Genomic DNA, 19845 nt, shown 5'->3' with positions numbered 1-19845 from the left:
AAACGGAGAATGCATAAAAACACCCCGAGTAAATGAACTCTTTGACATTCTAAATCAGTGTGAAGCCCAGTAAATAGTGAGCAAATCACTGGCTTTTTAGATTTTAGATGAGCCCTCTGGAGTGTGAGTATCTGTATGTGTTCATAATGGCAATTAGCTCAAAAGTACCCATAGGACTCAGAGAGGGACCACCTAGTTCTGTGGGTTCCCTGAGGCTTTTGGAAGATGTTAGTTCATTGCATCATACCTTTGTCTGAATACAAATGCAAACATGTGAAAGGCATTGAAGATAATGTCATGGTTCAAATTTAATTGAAGAGATTGCTTTCACCAATAGCTCAGCTGGACAATTCAAAGAATTGATCAGTCTTTCTGGATGGCAAGAAACAGAGATTAAGTTTGTACCTTCCATCAGACTGCAGGGAACAGCAGCCTCTTGCTCACCCTCATCCTCAGAGACTTTCAATTCTGGCTCTGCTATGTCCCCTTGAGGTAAGTGACACTCATATTCTGCCTCAGATGGGGTGTCATCCGACCATCTTTGATCTGAATGTGAAAAGAAAGATGACACAGAAAGAAGGAGATCTTCAAAGAAAGCCTATAAGGACAGACACCTTTTTTCTAAATCACTGTATTACCCTATTCACCTTCACATAGGATGCCATTCACAGTGGTACCTGAGCCCCTAACTCTTCCATTCCTTTATTACACATTCAGACTATGGCTACACTATTGTTGCTATTTCAGGATACAAATGGGCTCCAACACGACCCATTACAAAGTTTAATGAGGCACTGTGGTACCATACCATCATCCAGCTCTGCACCTGTGTCTCCATCTTCACCTGCTTCCCCTTCTGTATCTGCAGGCTCCGTGCACACCTCATCTTCCACTTCATTCTCCTCAAATGGGGCTGGAATGCAATAAAATGTTGAGAGACAGAGAGAGAGAGAGACGGAAAAAAAAATCTAAAACTAAAGTTTTCCCTTGTAAAAACTGCCCCAAGAGCCAATATTTACTAGTTGTTTCTGCAAAAAGGAGCTCTTACCCACAAAATCTCATGGCCTAATAAACGTGTTAGTCTTTAAGGTGCTACAGGACTGCTTGTTATTCATGACATTATCAATCATCACTTCAAGCCTTGAGTCTGACTAGTCAAGGCGATTGTGCCTTTGAGGAACTGTTATTGCAGACACTGGCACTGAAAAGTTTTCAAGGCACTTTGGAGAGATTGGCCTTATGAAGTATCAGAGTCTCCTCTTCTGCTGCCAAGCCGTGCTTGAGTGAGACATTAAATCAGGGTTCAGTGAAAGCTCTAATGCAATATGCTCAGCTGCTACTGTAATATATGGAATTGGTACCGCAAAGTAACTGCAGTTACCACCTCTGTAGCAGATGTATGCTAGTTGCAAACTGCAATCTCATATTCTAACCCAACAGCTCGCCTAGCAACAGAAACAAAGACGCTTGAGGGACCTGAAGTCAGATGAGGTGCATTTCCAGGAGGTGACAGCCAGGGGAGTCGACCATTTGGAAATTGTTTATTGCTATGCTGCTGCAATATTCTACAAGAAACAGTTTGGTGTAGTTCAGGGTGCAGTGGGGCTACCCAGGGCCTGGATGTATTCAGATATTTTCATGTGAATAACAGATGCACAAAAAGTCTGTTGTTCTGTGCCAGAGCCCAGAATCTGTTTTGAAAGATGAGTACAAAGGGCAGATTCCTGAATTTATAAACCCAAAGAAGGAATTTGACACCACAGCACATGAAATGATTTAATTCAAGAGAGGAGCCTGAAACCCCTCTGGGGTGGGCTCTGATTTATATCACTAAGTGTTATTTCACAGACTTTCTCCACTGTTAAAACTTACTCCCATCTTAAATGTTAGGGGTTGTGCTGCTAGCAGTGTCAGTCACACTGCTTCGAGGTCTTTCCATAACTTTGGACGGTATCTTTTTCGTTTGTTTTATTTTGTTCTAAAGAAGTTCTTAGCTTTAACTATAGCACAGGCAGACTTCAGACTGCATTTTTTGATTTGTGCACATAATTAGCACAACTGCAGGCTCACAGGTCCTATCAGACAATTAACTGGGTTGCTGAACACTCAATTATTGCAAAAGAGCCCACATTCTCCATAATCATACTGCAAATAATATGCACACAGTGCAAAAATTTGGGCCCTGTAATGATGTATACAATATCAGTGCTCATTTCATTGGTTCCGGTAGGTAGGCTTTTAAATGATGACATCAGTCTAAGAAAGGGCATCTTGACATTATCCACATTCATTTTGATCTCCTCTTTTTTTAGTGGCGGCTCTTTGCTTCCTTCGTCTTCAAAACCTGACACTGACACAGTGTCCCACCGAAAGAAGAGTTGTCCTGTCTCTTCATCCTGAGAATTTCTTGCATGTCACTCTTACCAGCTTTGTAACATTATAGAAGTGGAATTGCTAATGCTTTTCTGGCTTTTTTTTTTTTTAATTAAAACTGCTGTTAAGATGTGGTGCTGTCACCGAAAAGGGGGAGTGGCATGATATGGCCTGCACCCTTAAACCAGAGGCTTTGTAATGAGGAGAATCTTACAGATCTAGAACTTGAAGGCCGAGTCACAGTTAGGACTGGGCTTCCCACTGTGACTTCTAAAGACGTTCTTAACTAAATCAGCCTCCCCTCTCATTTTCCATACTGGTTCTTTACTGATCTGCTTGTTGTGTGGGTATGTTCCAGCAACTGCCATTTTAGAAAAAGTGAAGTCACACTAACTTTCTTCAGGTAAAAGCACCAAATGCGAATGACTGTCACTAAATATAGAACAGTGTCACCTTCAAAAGGGTGAACATCTGACACTGGCCCTGGCTATTCATATATTGTTTTTTTCACTTGGAAAGTGTGGTGCAGTTTTCTATAGTGAGGATCAAATGTATTAAAATAAATTCCTTACGATTCCTTAAAAACAGAAAATTCAGCAGCGTATTTTATGGATGAGCAGGTAAGTAGCACAGGGGTGCAATGGGCAGTCCATTCTGAAGGACCCAGAGCTTGAAGGACAGGATAAGAAGGTGGCTGGTTAGAGTGATACTGTGCACAGATGTATACATGTGCGGTTAGGATGAGGAGCAAGAGGACAAAAGTTGCCACACAGTATCCGGGGAGCTACACACTATGGCAGCCAGAAATTACAGATTCAGCATTCTGTCCGTGTTGGCCAGCAGCCAGGACTTGATGGGATGACGTGCAACCATCCTGTAAATGCTGCTGCCTTGCCTTCACAGTTGCAGGGACAACATTTCAGAGGTGAGTGAATTACTCCTGTTCACAGCTAAAGGTCACACACTGTGCCTTAAATATTGAGTCAGTTCTGGTAAGGCTATGATCTGAAGAAGTGGGTCTGTCCCATGAAAGCTCATCACCTAATAAATTATTTTGTTAGTCTTTAAAGTGCTACTGAACTGCCTCTTTGTTTTGACAAGTCACCCTGTTCTACTGTGTTTATTTAGACCTTTTTGAGGTATACAGACCTTAACACCCTTCCCCCACAGAAAACTCTCCTCTCACTGATTTGGTAAGATTCTAGGGGACCATTGAGGAAGATCAGCTGACTTTTAGCATCTTTCCACTCCCTTGAGGCTTAGCTGGGGAACACTTTTCATGTTTGTGGAGCACGGCTATATCCGTAGTCACTCCCCGCCCTAGAGAGTTCCTTGCTTTAGCTTAACTGACATCTTCTTTCTTGCTCTCCTCAGCAAGAAGCCGCAATTTGCTTCAGGCACTGCATGTAGAATGGGCCCTAATCTCTTCACTTCCAAACAAGCCTCAAGAGCCCTTTGTCAAGGGTGGGGAAGAATGACTTAATTACTCCTCCGCTTATAGTCCAATTCAACATGTTAAATCTACTTTCTTCGTCTCCATTACACTGAAGATGTTCTTTTCTCTATGACCTGCCTTTGCAAGGGGGGAGATGAAAGTCCAGTTCATGCAAGAATGGACTGTGAGCGAGGCATGCATGCACACTCCCCCCCTCCTGGGCATGCGGTAGCAACAGGGCCACAGATCCAGTGTTAAGGTTCCAGCTCAGCTGCTGAAGGCATGGAAAGAGGACGGGCAGGGTTATTTTGAATTGGTATAGAACGAACAACACCAAACTACCTCCAGGGACCGTCTCCAGCCATGCCTGCACCGCCTCACGGCGTACGGACGGAAGGTCAGATGCTGAATTTAAAAAAACAAATAATGATAGTAAATCAAAAGTTAGATGCGAATAGGTGTATGAAACTGAAACACTAGAGAGAAATGCCCTAAAACCAAGAACAGAAATAAAACATAGGTGTTGTTAGATAATGGAGATTGGATTTGAGGGTTACATTAAGATAAGGAGGTATAAATATCAAATCTAGAAGATAAGGTTGTAACTAAAAGCTGAACATGTCCTCAGTGTCCTGTTTGCAGAGTCCAGCCATTTTGGCCAAATAGACAAGGGAAGCTAGAAGCTAGAGTATGATGACACCAATAATGTTAACAGCTGCCAAAGGCTGTACTGATTTCAGACCATACTGCCTGGGTTTGGACGCTTACAGGCACAGGAGAATTCCTACTGAAGCATGAGAGAACACAGACCACAGCTTTCCTGGATGTAAGCAATGTTGCCCTAGCCCTTTAGATCTAACTACCTAATCCAGAGAATAATTTTGAAGTGCTCCTTAAACAGCATGTGTGGGAGGACACTGCTCAATCATGAATAGGTCCTGAAGTCTGTCAAATGGTCAAATTAAACTTATGGAGCACCCACACAGCCTCGCTTTGCATCAGCCCCTTTAGAAGCTGCTACTACTGTTGAATACACCTTGATTATTGCAATCAAGCATCTAAGTTACAGATCCTTGGACATCAAGCTCTCAAGTTTGTCAGACTCTTTGGGGAAGGAAACATTGCCTGCTTCCCGAAGAAAGCTGGAAATGCCCCAGAAGGGACTGTCTGCATCATGGGGAAGAGTGAGCGGAGTTTTCCTTCACTTTATGGGCAATTATAACAGCATATCATGGAGGCAGCTGTGTCAGAGAGAGGAGTTGAGATTTGGAAATTGGGCACCGGTAGCTCACAATGCTGGATTCCCTCTGGTCAACTTTTGATTAAACCTCTGTTTGTTTGCACAAAGAAAAACAGGTTGGATAACCGGAAGAGAAAACATAAGCTAAAAGGAAAACTCAGAAATGGCCACACCCTTGACTTGTGGTCACTTCTGTTATCAGCTGAAGCTAAACTCAACAGAAGCATGATAAATTTAGGGAACATTGGTAGGTTCTTAAACTTCAAGCAACATTGGCCAGGAGCATTTAATACTACAACACCAGGGCCTGTGATGGTATGAATGTGGGAGAAGGGAAATAATTTATTTTTATATTTATTTTTATAGATCACCTTTCACTTCAAGGAATCCCAAAGCATGTTGCAAGCTAGTATATTTACAAGAATAACTCCCCCCCCACACTGATATGTAGCCTTCTTTGGGGTGAAATGCAGCACTGAATAATGAACACACACACCAGGAAGTAAAGCCATACCCACCTGAATCTACAAAGGAGCTTTAGGCAGAACGTAGTTACCGGGAAGGAATTTGGTCAGGGAATAAGAGTGACGACCTTCCCCCAGTTCCCCAGGTCTTAAAAGTACTATGGGATTTTTAATACTCACAACTGATCAGGACATTGGTCTTAAATTTCCTTGGAAAGTTAGCATCTTTTGCAACACAGTACTCCTAAAACCCTTCTGGTACACTGGTTTGGTATGGATTTGGAGGGAAGACTAACACCTAGTGAATCAAACACCATGAAGTGATTGCCTGGTTTTCCGTGGCGAACTTTCCTCACAGCTCTCCCAATACTAGGAAAGTAGACCCCATCCTACCTAGCTCAAGACATCTTACAAGGTCATAATCTCAGGTGTGGAAATAGTGAGGAACATGACTGACCATCAGATTTATGAGAGATGTTGGAGAGGGTAGTGGCATTATTTTTTTTCCTTCTCTAAAGTGATCTTATAAGTAAGATGGCACCTCGAAAAGTTTGCTCACTTTGCTGAAAAACAAATTACTCCCAAATATAAAGAGCCAAACAGCAACTGTCTGGCTCCTTGGGTTTTGTGTACTCTTCACCATTCCCTGAAGATACCAGGTCCCTGCCAGATGCAGTTAAAAAGGTTGAAAAGTGTCAGCACAACGTATTCAACGTAGAAGCTAAAATGGTTCAACCCTTCAGCATAAGTTAATTTTGTTTTTCCAAGGTCTGGACTCCTCACCATAACCATCCTGAATGAACACAACTGGCTGAACTGCTTCCTGTCAAATCTGGAACTTTTAAAATCTGTTATAGGGGCTTGCAATCTGCAATTTCATATGACTGCCATCCTGCAGCAGACTGTTACAAGGAGCTAACTAGAAACACAAGCCAGGAGAGCTCACTATGTTGTGCTGACTTAAAAATAAAACACTTAAACAAGAGTTTAGTTTCAAGAAGCAGAGCCTTTAGATCATTGTTCACCCTTCTGAAGAAGGCTGTGCTTGGTGGGACTAGAAGCCACAGAGTAAACAGTGGCAACTGTGTTCTGGGGATGGACGCAGCAGGAGATTACCTCTGGAGGTGGAGGACTTTGAAACAGAGACCATTTTTAACTCCTCCTCTTTCTCGCGAATGTGTGTCCAGTGCACATCTGCCAGGATCTCCAGGGGATCAACTGGATTTACAATTTGCTGTAGCCTCAGGTTTCCAGCTAGCAGACCAAGGATTGGGAGATCAGGGTGTTGATGGGAAAGGAGGAAGGACAGGGTGGAAAGGAGAAAAAAGAGGAAGAGAAGGAAAACACACCACAGGAAAGGAAATATAAGGAAAGAAAAAAAGAAATATTACTTTCCAGGATCAGTTTGCCAGAGAGACAGACAAAGCTTGGCATCACACGTCCATGCATCTATAAACACACAACCATTTATAACCATCAGATTCCTGTTCCACCAGAAGCTGAATCACGCTAGCCCAAAAGGTAGACAAATGGTATTGGAGACTTCACTGCAGATTACCTTTACCGCAAGCAGCCTCCTGGAAATGGAAGACACTCTCTTGAGTATCCAACTGAGATTTAGCAGTTGATCCATTCACAAAAATTTCAGCTTTATTCAGCCTAATCGAAGTAAGTATCACTCTCCATATCCTGCTGGCAAAGTGCATGGGACGGTCTGCACTGTAAGCTCAGTTCCACACAACAAAGGATCCATTCACTCCCCAGTAGCTGTCAACACTGTGGGAGTGCACTTCTGGGGAAATCTGAATCCCAAATTTTCACCTACACGTGAAAAAGAGAAACCCTAGGGTCTCCCTTTACCAGCCACCTAAGAATGTCCATCTGTAGCCTTCCATCACACTGTATTTTAGCTCAGTTTAAAGTTTACAACACTTTATTCACAACATCCTAGCTGTGTTGTTGGGAGCAGTGAGTAGATTACTCAAGTGGGTAGTATTATTTTATGAGCAATATCAGCATTCACATTAAGACCTGCTGAAAATAAACCTCTTCTCTCCTTGGAAGGTGACCTCCTCTGAGAAAGATGCATACACAGGTGGCTAACTGCTTTAGAAGGTATTTTGTGTATTTCAAGGTTTTCAACTAGACTGCATGAGTCAACCATCCTGGCAGCAATTCTCTGAATTTCTTCTTCATTGTTGGTTTCTTTATGGTGCAAAGGATCCTGGGAAATTTGATTTTGGGTTCTCTTCACCCTGCTCCTTCAACAAAGTGTACAGCATTCTCCATGGCTTATGTGGCAACAGGTCGCAGGGTTTTGTAGTCTGGCAAGCTCTTTCCTTTACTAACCACTCCTCACTCGTTGGCATGCATCAGTCATAGCCTTCTCACCCTAGGGTAAGAAATCCCCACTCCTTACACAGATGTGAGCCATCCTTCACTGACTACAGACTGTCCATCCGAGCAGCCTGGCACTAGGCATGTGTCAAAAATGTAATGAAGAAAGACTGTCAGACAGTGGAATACCCCAGAGAAAGCCAGGTTTGTGAAATCATAAATGAGATTTTCAGCTTCAAGAATGGCCGTGATATCACACTTGGCGCTATAGCTGTAAAAGAAAATTGATACTGAGGGAAGAGCCATTTATCTAAGCACAAAATTAGGTGGTAGTTACTCAAAGGGGCAAAGGAAAATGGAAAAATGCACAAAAAAGGGAAAGTAGAAAAACTGGAAGCTGTATGTTACAATTTTCTCAGTATAACAATCCCTCTTTCTGATTAGCACAGAAAACGACCCTACCAGAACTACTGGACATCTGGAAGAGAACAAGTGTATATTCAGGAGTGACCAGCCACTGGAGTGGTTTGATCTTTCCTCATTGCACCTGTACTCCAGCGCTCCCACATGCAAGCTCTGAGATCAGTAGAGTTAGTGTTTATACCACACCACACAGCTGAGTTAAAAGGCTGAGGATTACCAGCAACAGCTGGCAGTGGAAAGAAACAAATAGTCACTCAGCAAGGCTCACAAAGAGCAGGTCCCACCTGATCTGCAAATATGGCTTTGTATCCTGACTGCTGAGGATTTAAACAGGTATGACATCAACTAAGACAGGCCCAGTCAGAAGTAGAACTGGACCAGAACAGCTCTGACATCACTCACTTTATGACTGGATGATTTTTTTTTATACCCAATGGGCTTGTCTACACTACCACCTTCCTTCGAAGGAAGCATGGTAATTAGGGTGTTGGGAGTTTACTAATGAGGTGCTGCCGTGCATAGGCAGCACTTCATTAAGCAAATTCCCCCCTGCGGGAATTTTGAGGAGTAAGGGGACTTTGAAGTTGCCCGAGCACTTCGACGTACCAGCGGGTGAGCCGCGGCTAGACGCGTGCCGGTACTTCGAAGTTGCTGCAGGGCGGAATTTGCTTAATGAAGTGCTCCCTATGCATGGCAGTACCTCATTAGTAAACTCCCAACACCCTAATTACCATCCTTCCTTTGAATGAAGGTGGTAGTATAGATAAGCGCAATATGTATTGTAATGGATTTGCTACACTATATGCTACCACTACCTCTCACTGGGTGGAATCAGAATTGCTCAAGTGTGCGTCAGAGGCCCTAAACTACTACAGCAAACGGAATTTCCTTTATTTCAAGGGGTAGGAGTCTCATTAACAGCAGGAGGATCTGAGCTCTCAAGCTTTTAGAGGCCATGTGAAACAGCACAAATAGAAGCTGGAAATAGATGGCATGTGTTCATTATAGTATCCATAAACCCCATTAAAATGAGACTGGAGAATAGGCAGAGACCCTTTATTTTAACTATTTTTTTCTATATGCAAATCACATGCTTTCACTGCAAATGCAGCCATAGCCTGAACCCACTGGCTCCATCTCACCTGCAGCACCTTGCAAGCTGCTTTACACTTGACTCTTATGATTGGTCTACACAGACATTGCATGAATTTAAAAAACAATACAGTTAAACTTATCCAAACACTAGTGTCGGTACACAGTTATAGCTGTTTAAGACAGGCTATGCCAACACAGCTTGCTCCCACCAATTTACCAATGCAAATGACTAAACTGATATAAACCATACCTGCAGTGGTTTCCAAATTACTTCTTTATTGAAACCTGCACTTCTGCATGTGTAGGCAAGGCCTTATGTAAGCAGCAAACTCCATTTCAGTTCTCTTAATAATGTAAAACTTAAAAGAGCCGGGACATTTGTGAAGAACTGGGAGCTGGCTGGTGTGCAAACTTGGTGTTTCTGTGATGTCTGACCACTTAAATGCAGGCAGAAGGTGCAACAACCAGAGCTCTGACACTCTAAGAGAAGAACAGAGGGTCTGACCACCCCCCCAAACAAGCCTTTGATTCAACTGACTGAATTCAGTGTTCTTCTGCTATAAAAATATGTCAAATAAAATGTTCCATGAAAGCTGGTAATGTCTTGTACTTGATGGTCATTATAAGACAGGTACATGGATTGTGGTTGTGAACTTATAGAGAGACCTGGGACTGGAAAGCCTGTAGGGGTCACCGTGCAGGGAGTAACTAGGCTCATGGAAACCAGGGTGAGACCTTTATGCTTGTAGGCTGGCTAGTGGTGTCAGGGCTCTGCACCAAAGCAGCACAGCACTAAGGCACACAATATTCCAGGGCAGGCCAACTACAGAACCCCTTATAGGCTGAGTGTGCCCCAAAGCATCACAAAACAATTTCAAATAGCTGCTGCTATGGCCTCCCACAAGGTTGGCCACTAGGCTTCCCAGACAGCTGGACCTCTTAGTTCACCTTCACATGAAAAGACAATTCAGTGAATTCCAGAGGAATAGCAGGTTTCCCTCACTAGCATCAATGCAGTGCTCAACAGCACTTTAAGAGCGGCTGGGCTCTCTCAAAATTTAACTTTGTATTGCAAAAGTTTAACTGGCAGCTGACCCAGCGTTCCCAAACCTGCTTTACATGAACAAAAACTAAAGTGGAACAGCTGCTAGGATAAAGAATAAGGGAAGTTAAGAAAAATAGCAACTGCTCTCTCAGCCCTACATGCCTTTGCTCTCTGGACATATGACTACTTTCAGTTCTCACCCAGCAAAAATATTAAATCAGGGATGACGTAACATGCCAGTCTGAGCCTTTCCAGTCAAAAGTGAGTGCTGAAAGTAGCCAAGGGATCCTGGGGTCTGCTGAAAGCACTGTTACACTCCAGGAGAAGAGCAAATGATGGGTTAAGAAAGGTTAGAAACAAAAAAAATATTGATATATACTGTAGGCATATCTTCAAAAAAGAAAAAAAGTTATTTGCTGTGTATGATTTTCTCTTCTGCTCCCACGGATTCTTTCAGAATGATGCATAAGTTCCATTAAAATAATTTAAAAAATTAAGTTTCAGGCATTACAGGAAATATAAATTAAAGGAACTATGTGATAATAGCAGTAAGTCACAAAAGGAGATGCAAAGGTGCACTCATTCAGTTGGGATGAAAACACTCAGTCTTCAGTCTCAAATATCTCACGTCATATGAGCAACATCCATGTAGCAGGAATAAACATATTGTTATGGCCCAGCACTCCAAAAGAGGAACCATCAAAACAAAATGGCAACACAGTGCATTATGGGAAACAATGCACCTGATCTAGCCAAGCAGGAAGTGATCAGAGTCATTCTGAGTATGTTTTACAGTTGCTTGAAGAAGGGTTGCCATATCTGACCTTTCAAAAAAGAGGACACCTCTGAGAGAGAGTGTATCTGTATCAGGACTGACTCATTCACATTGCACTGATGTACTGTATATACTATAACACATTAATACAAGGTGACTTGGTAAATATTGATACAGATACACTTCTTCTAAGGAGTGTCAAGTTTTTTGAACATGCAACTATGGCAACCCTACTTGAAGGGTCTCAGTGTTCTTGGGAATCTATCTAGCTTTCCCTCTCCCCTCCCACATCTCTCCTCTCCAAGGAACAGTAAAAATGTATTACAGCCAAGCAGTACCCACGCTTGGATCAACAGAGGAAGTCAGTAATTCCCCAGCCTCTCTAAAGAGAGTTGGTATGTGCAATTTAATAAAAACAAAAAATCCTTCCATGTGGGACCTGCTCTTTAAAATGTCAATTCCCCCTCCCTTCCCACCCCCAAGGGCAAGCGAAAGTGGGGATGGTACAAGGGTACCTTTAAAAGTACCCGTGTCCTCTTCATTTGAAAGTCGTTGAAGCCAGAGTCCTTGCCGGAGCTCCCTTTCCCAAGGGTAATACTCTCCCTCTACAGCAGAGGGAGTCATACCCCCACATATAGCATCAGAGGTGCGCGCACAAATAATACAGAGAGGAGAAGGACAGAGAATCAGAAAGATTATAGTGTGGAAATCCAGTAAGACTTATCATACTCAAAACTCCCTGTTTCATGAGCAAATATGGGACAGAAGAAAGGTGGTCTGGAAATGTCACAATTTAGCAGACTAACAAACAACATGCATATTCTTATATTTTGGCTGTGGTCTTGGTTCTGACAGAGATTTCAGCTATCAGGGATCCCTTGTAAGCTGTGTGTTGTGCAGCCAGTTGGGAGATTCCAATGCCACTCAGCTGATGAGCAGAGTGCCCACAGCTGGGTTTTTTGTTTCTACTGGTGGTGCACATTCACACATGTCTCAGTGCAAATAAAAATTTATTCCTCCCATGAATAGAAAAAATCTTCACCTAGATGCAAAAGATTACCAGGAGCATTAGTTTCCATGTCGAAAAATATAGCCAAATTACTTAGCTAAAAAGGTCATCTCCTACACCATATGGCACCTAATTGCCACCAAGGGTCATTATAAGCACCCTTCTGCTCACACTATCAACCTTAGGTGCCAGTGGCCTTTATGAAGCAAGTCTTTGTTATCTGGTAGCTCTTGTGAAAGGGAAAATGCAAGTATCCAAGCCACGTTTTGAAAGATGAGATTCAGTTGCCATTCGGAATAGTGAGTTAGCAAAGATACCTGCTTCCTAAACCAGCTCAGTACAGTTACCAAAGAGGTGCAGGGGAGGAAATCCTTCCATCACCTTTTCCCCCTTTCCATAAAGAAACACTCGAGCTGGACTAAAAGCCAGACTTGAGCTGGGGTCAACTCTGGCTGCATATTGTGAAGAGTCTCCTGCTGACTTAGGAGAGTTGGAGGGGTCTCATTAATACTGGCCATAGGGGGTTATTGCTGGGTGGTGAGAGGCACTCCCTCATCCTCCAGGCTGAATGCGCTATCTGCACAGCGCCTCCACTCCTGGCTGGCTGGCGAAGAGCTAGCCAAGGCCGATTCTCTTACAAACCAGTGAGAAAATAGCATGACTGTCGCAACCCTGAGAGTTACATGGAGGAGCACCAGCAAGAGCACTGGTGTCCAATCAGAACTGAAAGATCGCCATACTTGCGGTTGGAGTCTTTCTATATTCACCACAACCAGGATCCCCCCACCCCACAGCTAAATAAATGCCATCCCCCAGAGCCAGTCTCCCTCAGCCCCCCACCCCAAAATGATGGCAATTCACCAGAGCTGCTGGAGCTGCTGCCAGAGGAGCGGTTGGAGCTGCCAGGGCTGGAGAGCCATCAGGGCTGCCGCTGCTGGAGCTGCCACGCACTTCTCCCACCAAGGGTGGGGGTGTGTGCGCAGGCAGGTGGTACTCGTGTGTGGCTCTAAAAGGAGCCGCATTTAAAGGCCGCAAGAGCCGCATGCGGTTCCAGAGCCAAATCGCCACACCACAGTGTCGTGTTTGCCACATGTGGCAAGTGGCAACTATATTGGACACTGTGGAGTAAGAGAATTAGCCGTTTAGATTAAATCATTATGGTACAAGCAGGCTCCACCGAGGGGAAGTACTTTCTGCTCTCTGTCTGCACCCTGCGTTCAGGGACAAAATGCTCCCCCCTTCTTGTGCTCTGAACCAAACATGGCAATACACTGATCCAATCAGAGTCCCGAGTTCAGAGCAATGTTCCCTCATCTTTTCCAGCCACATGTGGATTCTTCTATCCATATGTGGAATGAATTTTGTATGTGCATTGAGACGTGTGAATGTGCACCACCAACAGAAACAAAAACCTAGCTGGGGGCTCTGCTAAGCAGGGGGGTGGCATTTGAATCTCTCCCGAGTGGCTGCACGAGCACTCAGTTTACAGGGAACACCAGTCCAGAGCAAGTGAAGACAAGAGTTGAACCCACCTCTTTTACCGGGCTACAGCAGGGAGTGTACATAGGAAGTGCACTGTCCTGTAACTAGTGCTGTAGGTGCCCTGTAAACAGATCTTCTGACTCTGACATGATCAAGCTAGTACCTTTCATCAGCACTAAAGTAACCTACAAATACAAGGTAAAGTGCAAGGATATAAAAGAGAAACAAAGGAAAGATAAGAGGGTCTCTGGTCTGACACACCCATTTGGTATAGCTACAGCAAAGAAGGGACTGCACTTCCCTGCGCCAGTCAACCGCTCGTGTTGCTCTGCTCCAGCTACTTCCCTAAGAATAGCAGTGCAGCTGGGAGTAACATGGGTTGCAGCTCTCGCTGGCTGCCTCATCTGCCCAGGCCATCCCCTCATGGCAAGTAGGCCAAGTGACTGCCTGGCTACACTGCCATTTTTCATTTGCTAGCTCAGCTACCAACCCATGCTGGGAGGCATGCTCCCAGCTGCAATGTTGATGTGCCCTTTGACTTAGTCCTTTCCCCCAATATACCCTCATCCTCGCTCATCCCACCCTGATCCACTGCTTCCCCATCACTCCTCAAATGTTTTCCTGAGAACAAGGTACTAACTTCTCTTATCACAAGGGTGCCTGTCCAACATTACCCTGTGCCAAACACAGGTACATGGCTCAGCTTGACATGCCTGTAAAGCAGAAGGAAAATACAAATTTATCTTTTTCTAACCTTCACTAGACTCTTCATCCTCCTCTTCCCTGTCTTCAGCCTCCTGGGTTGTTTTACTTTCAAGCTCTTCGTCGTTCTTTCCCTTCAGCAGAGCATGGATTCGCACAGCCTCTTTCCAAGGTACACCTCCCAGGTCTGAGGTAGGTAGCTGGGGCTGCAGCGGTTCCCTTTCTTCCTCCTCCTCCTCCTCCTCCTCCTCTTCTTCCTCCATCTCAGATTCTGAGCTACTGTAAAGGAAATGGAAAAAGACAGAAGTCAGTTAATGATGGATCTTAGCCAAGTTTATATACAGCTGGCAAAACTTCAGTACAAATTATTGTATGTGCAATAGAAACCATTTTTTCCCTTCTGCTTTTAGCGTTTTAGAAATAGTGCAGTTGAAGGAGACTGGCTGAGGCTGAAGGAGCTTGATGCAGAGGCTGTAAGTAGATTCTACAGCTCAAGGTACTGGGTCCAATTACTTTTAAGCAAGGGGAGTTAGAGCATGAAAATAACTATCAACCCCACAAACTTGCATAGCAAACCCCAGAAATCACTGTGTGGGAAGCAAACGTGCATTAATATAACCCTTTTTTGACATTTTGTCTGCTCTTTAATTTCACTTTACAAGGTTTCCTTTGTGAAGTGCTACCTGCTTTTGCTCGAGATTCCCACTAAGAATTCTGCCATTCTGTTATTAGGAGAAGACTTGACTTTTTATGTGAAAGATACAAGCATAACTCTTTGATGATAGCTACTAGGGACTAGTGTATAATAGTTAAAAGCTTAGAAGGTACTTCCACCATCTCAACCCAATTTTTCCAAGAATCTTTTTCTAAAATAAACAATCTTTTAGGCTGGAATGTTTCATATTTTTTCATCAGCAGTGAAGACGATTTTCTGGCAAATTTAATAGACACATTTGCCAATTTTTGGGTTATCCAAACAAGAAAAGGCACATTCTATAAGTAATATACAGCAAATTTAAACATGTTAAATAGTCTGAATCTTACACACATGATGAGTTTTCCATGGGAATAGTCCTTAACTTTTCAGCTGGTCACACATATAGCTCTGTACACAATTTAAAAGCTAAAACTGCATTATAGAGGGTCATGACAATTTTTCCAGAGTTCAAGTTGTAATAGTATTTCTACACTAAAGCTAATTTTCTCCCACGCCCAAATACTTCAAGAGCAGTCCTCTGTACTGCAGATATACAGACTTGGTCTGTGACTGCAGATTAGTTGATAAATGTGAAGTGAACTGGAGAAGCTATTTCTGAAGCCTCAGATTCAGTAGGAGTTATGCCAATTAAAACAAAAAGTCTTAAGAAATCCTTCCATTTACTTCAACAGCAACTGGATCAGACTCTTAATGCATTGTCCTACTACCAAATATGGATTGGCCTAGAAATTTCAACTTGTTTAACTAAAGAGAAAGTAATAAGACCTCATACAGGGGATTCTGTGGGAAGCTGGGTGTTTTTTACTTTATAGAACATTTGAGTACTTTGTTAACTTTTAGCAAACTTCAGCTTTGTAAGAAACCAGATTAATTTCATAAACTCAACTATATCCCTGATCCTGTGAAAGATACAGCTTTGGCTCACCCTGCAGAAAGCCTGTTGAAAGTCATACTGGACTCCTGCATGCCATAGAAAATCCTTAACACAGTTTGCTTGTCTGGTATTGCTAACAAGTTTCTTCTCACTTCTCCTAAATATACCCTTTTAAGAAAAAAAGGCTCTGCTTGGCAGCTTCATTCAACCTTTATAAACTCGGCCCTACATCTAGTAGACTTTTGTAAAGTTTGGAAAAGTTGCCCATTTCAAGTACTGAGCTCTCAGTGGTCCTACCGTTGTGTGCATGAGTACGGTAGACTTTCAAGCTTTGTCCTTCTTGGAATTACACACAAAACATGCACACCCGCTGCTCTGGACTTACAAGACTCCATGGCAAGGACTTTGCAAACTACGCCAATTAATCCAGCAGACCTTGACAGTTTTCTCTCATCTCACATCTACAACCACCACTGGACTCAGTTTGCCAGTTGCAACATCCTGGTATATTTGATTAGATCATATGAATAAAGGGACAAATCTTGGGAGTTTAAAGTCCAGATGGAATTAAGGTTATAAATCTGTATCTGTATTTTAAAAATTCTCATTAAAAATTAAAAGGCCACAAAATTCTATGTTAATTTTATGGTCACATACTTTGAAATGTTTATAGTTGTTTAAACTGGAATTTAAGTCTAGCGTTTCATGTTTTTTCCTCTCAGTATTCTAAAAAGTTGCTCTCCTAATGTAATTGATACAAGCACTTGCCTTTACCGCCAGTTTAACAAAGATATTTTTGTCTGAGATAAAATTTGTGTGATTGACATTTAAGTGTATTCCAGCATTAACACATTCTGGGACAATAAATTGCAATTAAACCAGTTCTGACACAAAGAGAGACTTTAAAAGTGTCATTATGAGACTCCATTTTGTCTTGCTGTGATTTCTGTTTCAAACTCACTCAGTTTACAAGAGAAGACATTTTTTCCAGCTGCCAGTTCCCCCAGTGAATCTTGGCCTGAGTTTTGAGAATTGAAATAGGTTACATACTTTATTGTAAAACCAAGAAGTAGTCCTGTGGCACCTTAGAGACTAACAGGTATTTTGGAGCATAAGCTTTCACGTAAGCATTTGTCAGATGCATGAGTGGAGGGGCGGGGTCTTTGCCCATGAAGGCTTATGCGCCAAAATATCTGTTAATCTATAAGATGCCACAGGATTTATTGTTATTTTTGAAGATACAGACTAACACAGCCACCTCTCTGATACTTTCTTGTCGGGCACCTCACCTGCAATCAAACTTCTGTAGGTTAAAGCAAGCCATCAATAACTCATGTGTAACCCCAGTGCCTAGAGGCTTCAGTGTATCTCGGCACTTTTGATCAGCTAGCGTGGGCATAAGTGTTTCAAATTTAGTACACATTCCTGTTGATGCTGCATAGGATAGCACAGAACATTATTGATATGTTAGCATCACTGTGACAGCAGAAGCATATAATTAAAAATTACTTTTGTCCCTGAAGCAAGGATCTCATTTAGCATAAACTCAGGATCAGATCCTGTGTTTTTCTTGTATGTAAGAGAATAGAACTGCAATGTTGGGATGCTTACCACATTGAAGTGAATAAATGCAGTTTCATATGATTTAAAGATCACAATAATTTGGGCTTGGTTAAAACTCGGACGAGTGATCAGAAGGTACCTGGTATTCTATTTTTGTTGGCTGTGTGTGACAGGAACAGCTGTGTTTAACAAACTGATACTCTGAGCAGTAACTTTTATGTAATGGGGCTCATTCAAGATTACTGCTCACTGAAAAAGCCCATTCTCTTTTGGTTCAATAGGGTAACCTAACTGGGTTTTTTGGTGCACTGTTAATAAAATTTACTGTTGCCATGATTACACGGATCTAGCTGTGTTCTTCAGCCAGCCTGCTTATCTCATGTAATATTCACAGTGTAAATTTCTTACTCCATGGCTCACTTTACCTTCTCCAGCATTCTTTTGCACCTTGCCTGTGTGTTTAACCTTTGAATACTCAGAAACTAGAGGCTGAGTGGGTAAAAGGAGATAGACATGGGTTGATGCACAGGGTCTTCCTTTCAAGCTAGTAGCTCTGTATGCCCTCCCGCACCCCCCCCCCTCACCCCCCACACTTTATGAACAGCACCTTCTTTAACTGCATCATGTTCTCTTTAAGGATAATCTGAACTTTAAGCTCTCTGGGTGCATGGCTGTCTGAATACAGACCTGCTGTTGACACTTTGGAGCCTCATAATGGAATGTGCAATGCATTCTGGAGCAGATACTTAGCACAGAGCTTTCATCTGGAAATGATCATCTATGCAAATGAAAACTGTGACCGGCCCACAGAACCAGAACAAAGAAAATTTAAATGACCTTGAATGTATCTTACATTAAAACCTGCACATACTCACCAAAGACCGCGTGGGTATCTTATTCAGTTCTGGGTGTGATTCAAGGTGTTGCTATTACCCTGCCAAAGTCTAAAATGATTAGGTCTTGGCTACGCTACCTTAGAGACAGTTTTCCTCTCTATGCACAATTGTTTTATTTAAGAGATATGAGGGTACTTTTGCCATCTGTCCCTGGAATGGCTTGAGATTGGTGGGATGCCAGCTTGGAATTTACTTCTCTTATGGATCAGATGCCAAGTATGTTGACCTTTTGTGAGAATTAATCTGATAATGCTTTAAAGTGCTTTGACTGTGAAACATATTCCAGAAGTACTACATATCATTATTACTGCATTTGCAGATGTGTGTATATTAACTCCGGTTTTTGTCCATAATACTGGTGATGAATATGTTATGCAAGGAGTGTATTTTGCTTGACGTTTGCCAACAAGTTATGTTTATTGCTGTGAAATCATTGTCCATGTGCTGAGGGAGGTGTGAGAGCGAGATCTGAGAAGTCCAGAAATAACATTTACTTTTTAAAAAGAGAAATCTTAAATTAAAAATATAAACTTGAGCAATGCACCAAAGGATGAGAGCAACAGAACTCTAAATAAAAAAAGGGTGCAGGGGAGGGAAGGAAGGATGAACAGATCTGGAGGAGGCGAAACAGCGGCTACAGTCTGAGATGCCAAAGATAACACTTGGCTACACTAATTTCTTTTTTCCCCTGGATGTTTCTGACCCAAGTACTGACCAGATCCAACTATTGTTGATTTACATGATCTGATGAAGTTATGTCCAACAAACAATATAGCTCCACGCTCGTGAACTTTGGTTAGTACTTTCAGATCTTAAAAGCACTACAAAAGCTAGAGTGGTATTATTATTAATGTTAATGTTAACAACATTATTCTTATTTATTATATATGAGCAGCAGGCTGGGAGAGGGACAGAGAATATGACCAGATCTCAAGTCTCCCACATTAAACTGCAGAAAACATTCAACTAGGCCTCTAGACAACACCTCAAATAAATATATTGTATCTGAAAAGTATCTTGTTGAGAACTTCCCAAAATAATTAAGAAACACCATGATTATTCTAGTAAAAGAAACAACACAGGCCATCAGTATCTACCCAGCCTGGGTCAACCTATTCAGAGCTTTTATGATCAGGATACATCAGGACAAGTGAAGACTAGTAAGATAGATATGGTTAAATTGCTAGTTGCTGCCTCTTCTGTTTGCATCTTAGAGGACTCTAGTTATTTGCTCGTCCCTGAATGCACTCAGTCCCTGATCCTGCAAAGATTTATGCAGGGGCTAACCTGAAGTTCTTGAGTAGCCCAGCTGAAATCAGTTTCACTGGTATAATTGAGGTAAGCAACTAGGCACACAGGGCTATACATAGATTTCAAGTTAACCCCGTGTAATTGTATTGTAGGATCTGGGCTT

General features: G+C 42.5%; 1 protein-coding gene across 16 annotated transcripts in view; it reads right to left on the bottom strand.

Annotated features, from left to right (window-relative positions):
- The window catches only part of MICAL3 (microtubule associated monooxygenase, calponin and LIM domain containing 3), a 267999-nt gene that overhangs the window by 54390 nt on the left and 193764 nt on the right, over positions 1-19845 (bottom strand). For 12 of the 16 annotated variants that reach the window (XM_075005486.1, XM_075005543.1, XM_075005506.1 and 9 more), the window contains 6 exons: positions 14433-14659; positions 11703-11792; positions 6629-6766; positions 4151-4213; positions 809-913; positions 406-546 (listed from right to left, as the gene is read on the bottom strand). In XM_075005486.1, the coding sequence (XP_074861587.1) occupies positions 406-546; positions 809-913; positions 4151-4213; positions 6629-6766; positions 11703-11792; positions 14433-14659 (764 nt within the window). The remainder of the gene's footprint in view (positions 1-405; positions 547-808; positions 914-4150; positions 4214-6628; positions 6767-11702; positions 11793-14432; positions 14660-19845) is intronic. The other 4 variants (XM_075005552.1, XM_075005630.1, XM_075005515.1 and 1 more) reach the window with 3 other exon arrangements.

The sequence above is a fragment of the Carettochelys insculpta genome, chromosome 1, assembly GCF_033958435.1.
Source record: "Carettochelys insculpta isolate YL-2023 chromosome 1, ASM3395843v1, whole genome shotgun sequence".
NCBI classification, from domain to species: Eukaryota; Metazoa; Chordata; order Testudines; family Carettochelyidae; genus Carettochelys; species Carettochelys insculpta.
This window is presented reverse-complemented; position numbering and strand designations above follow the sequence as displayed.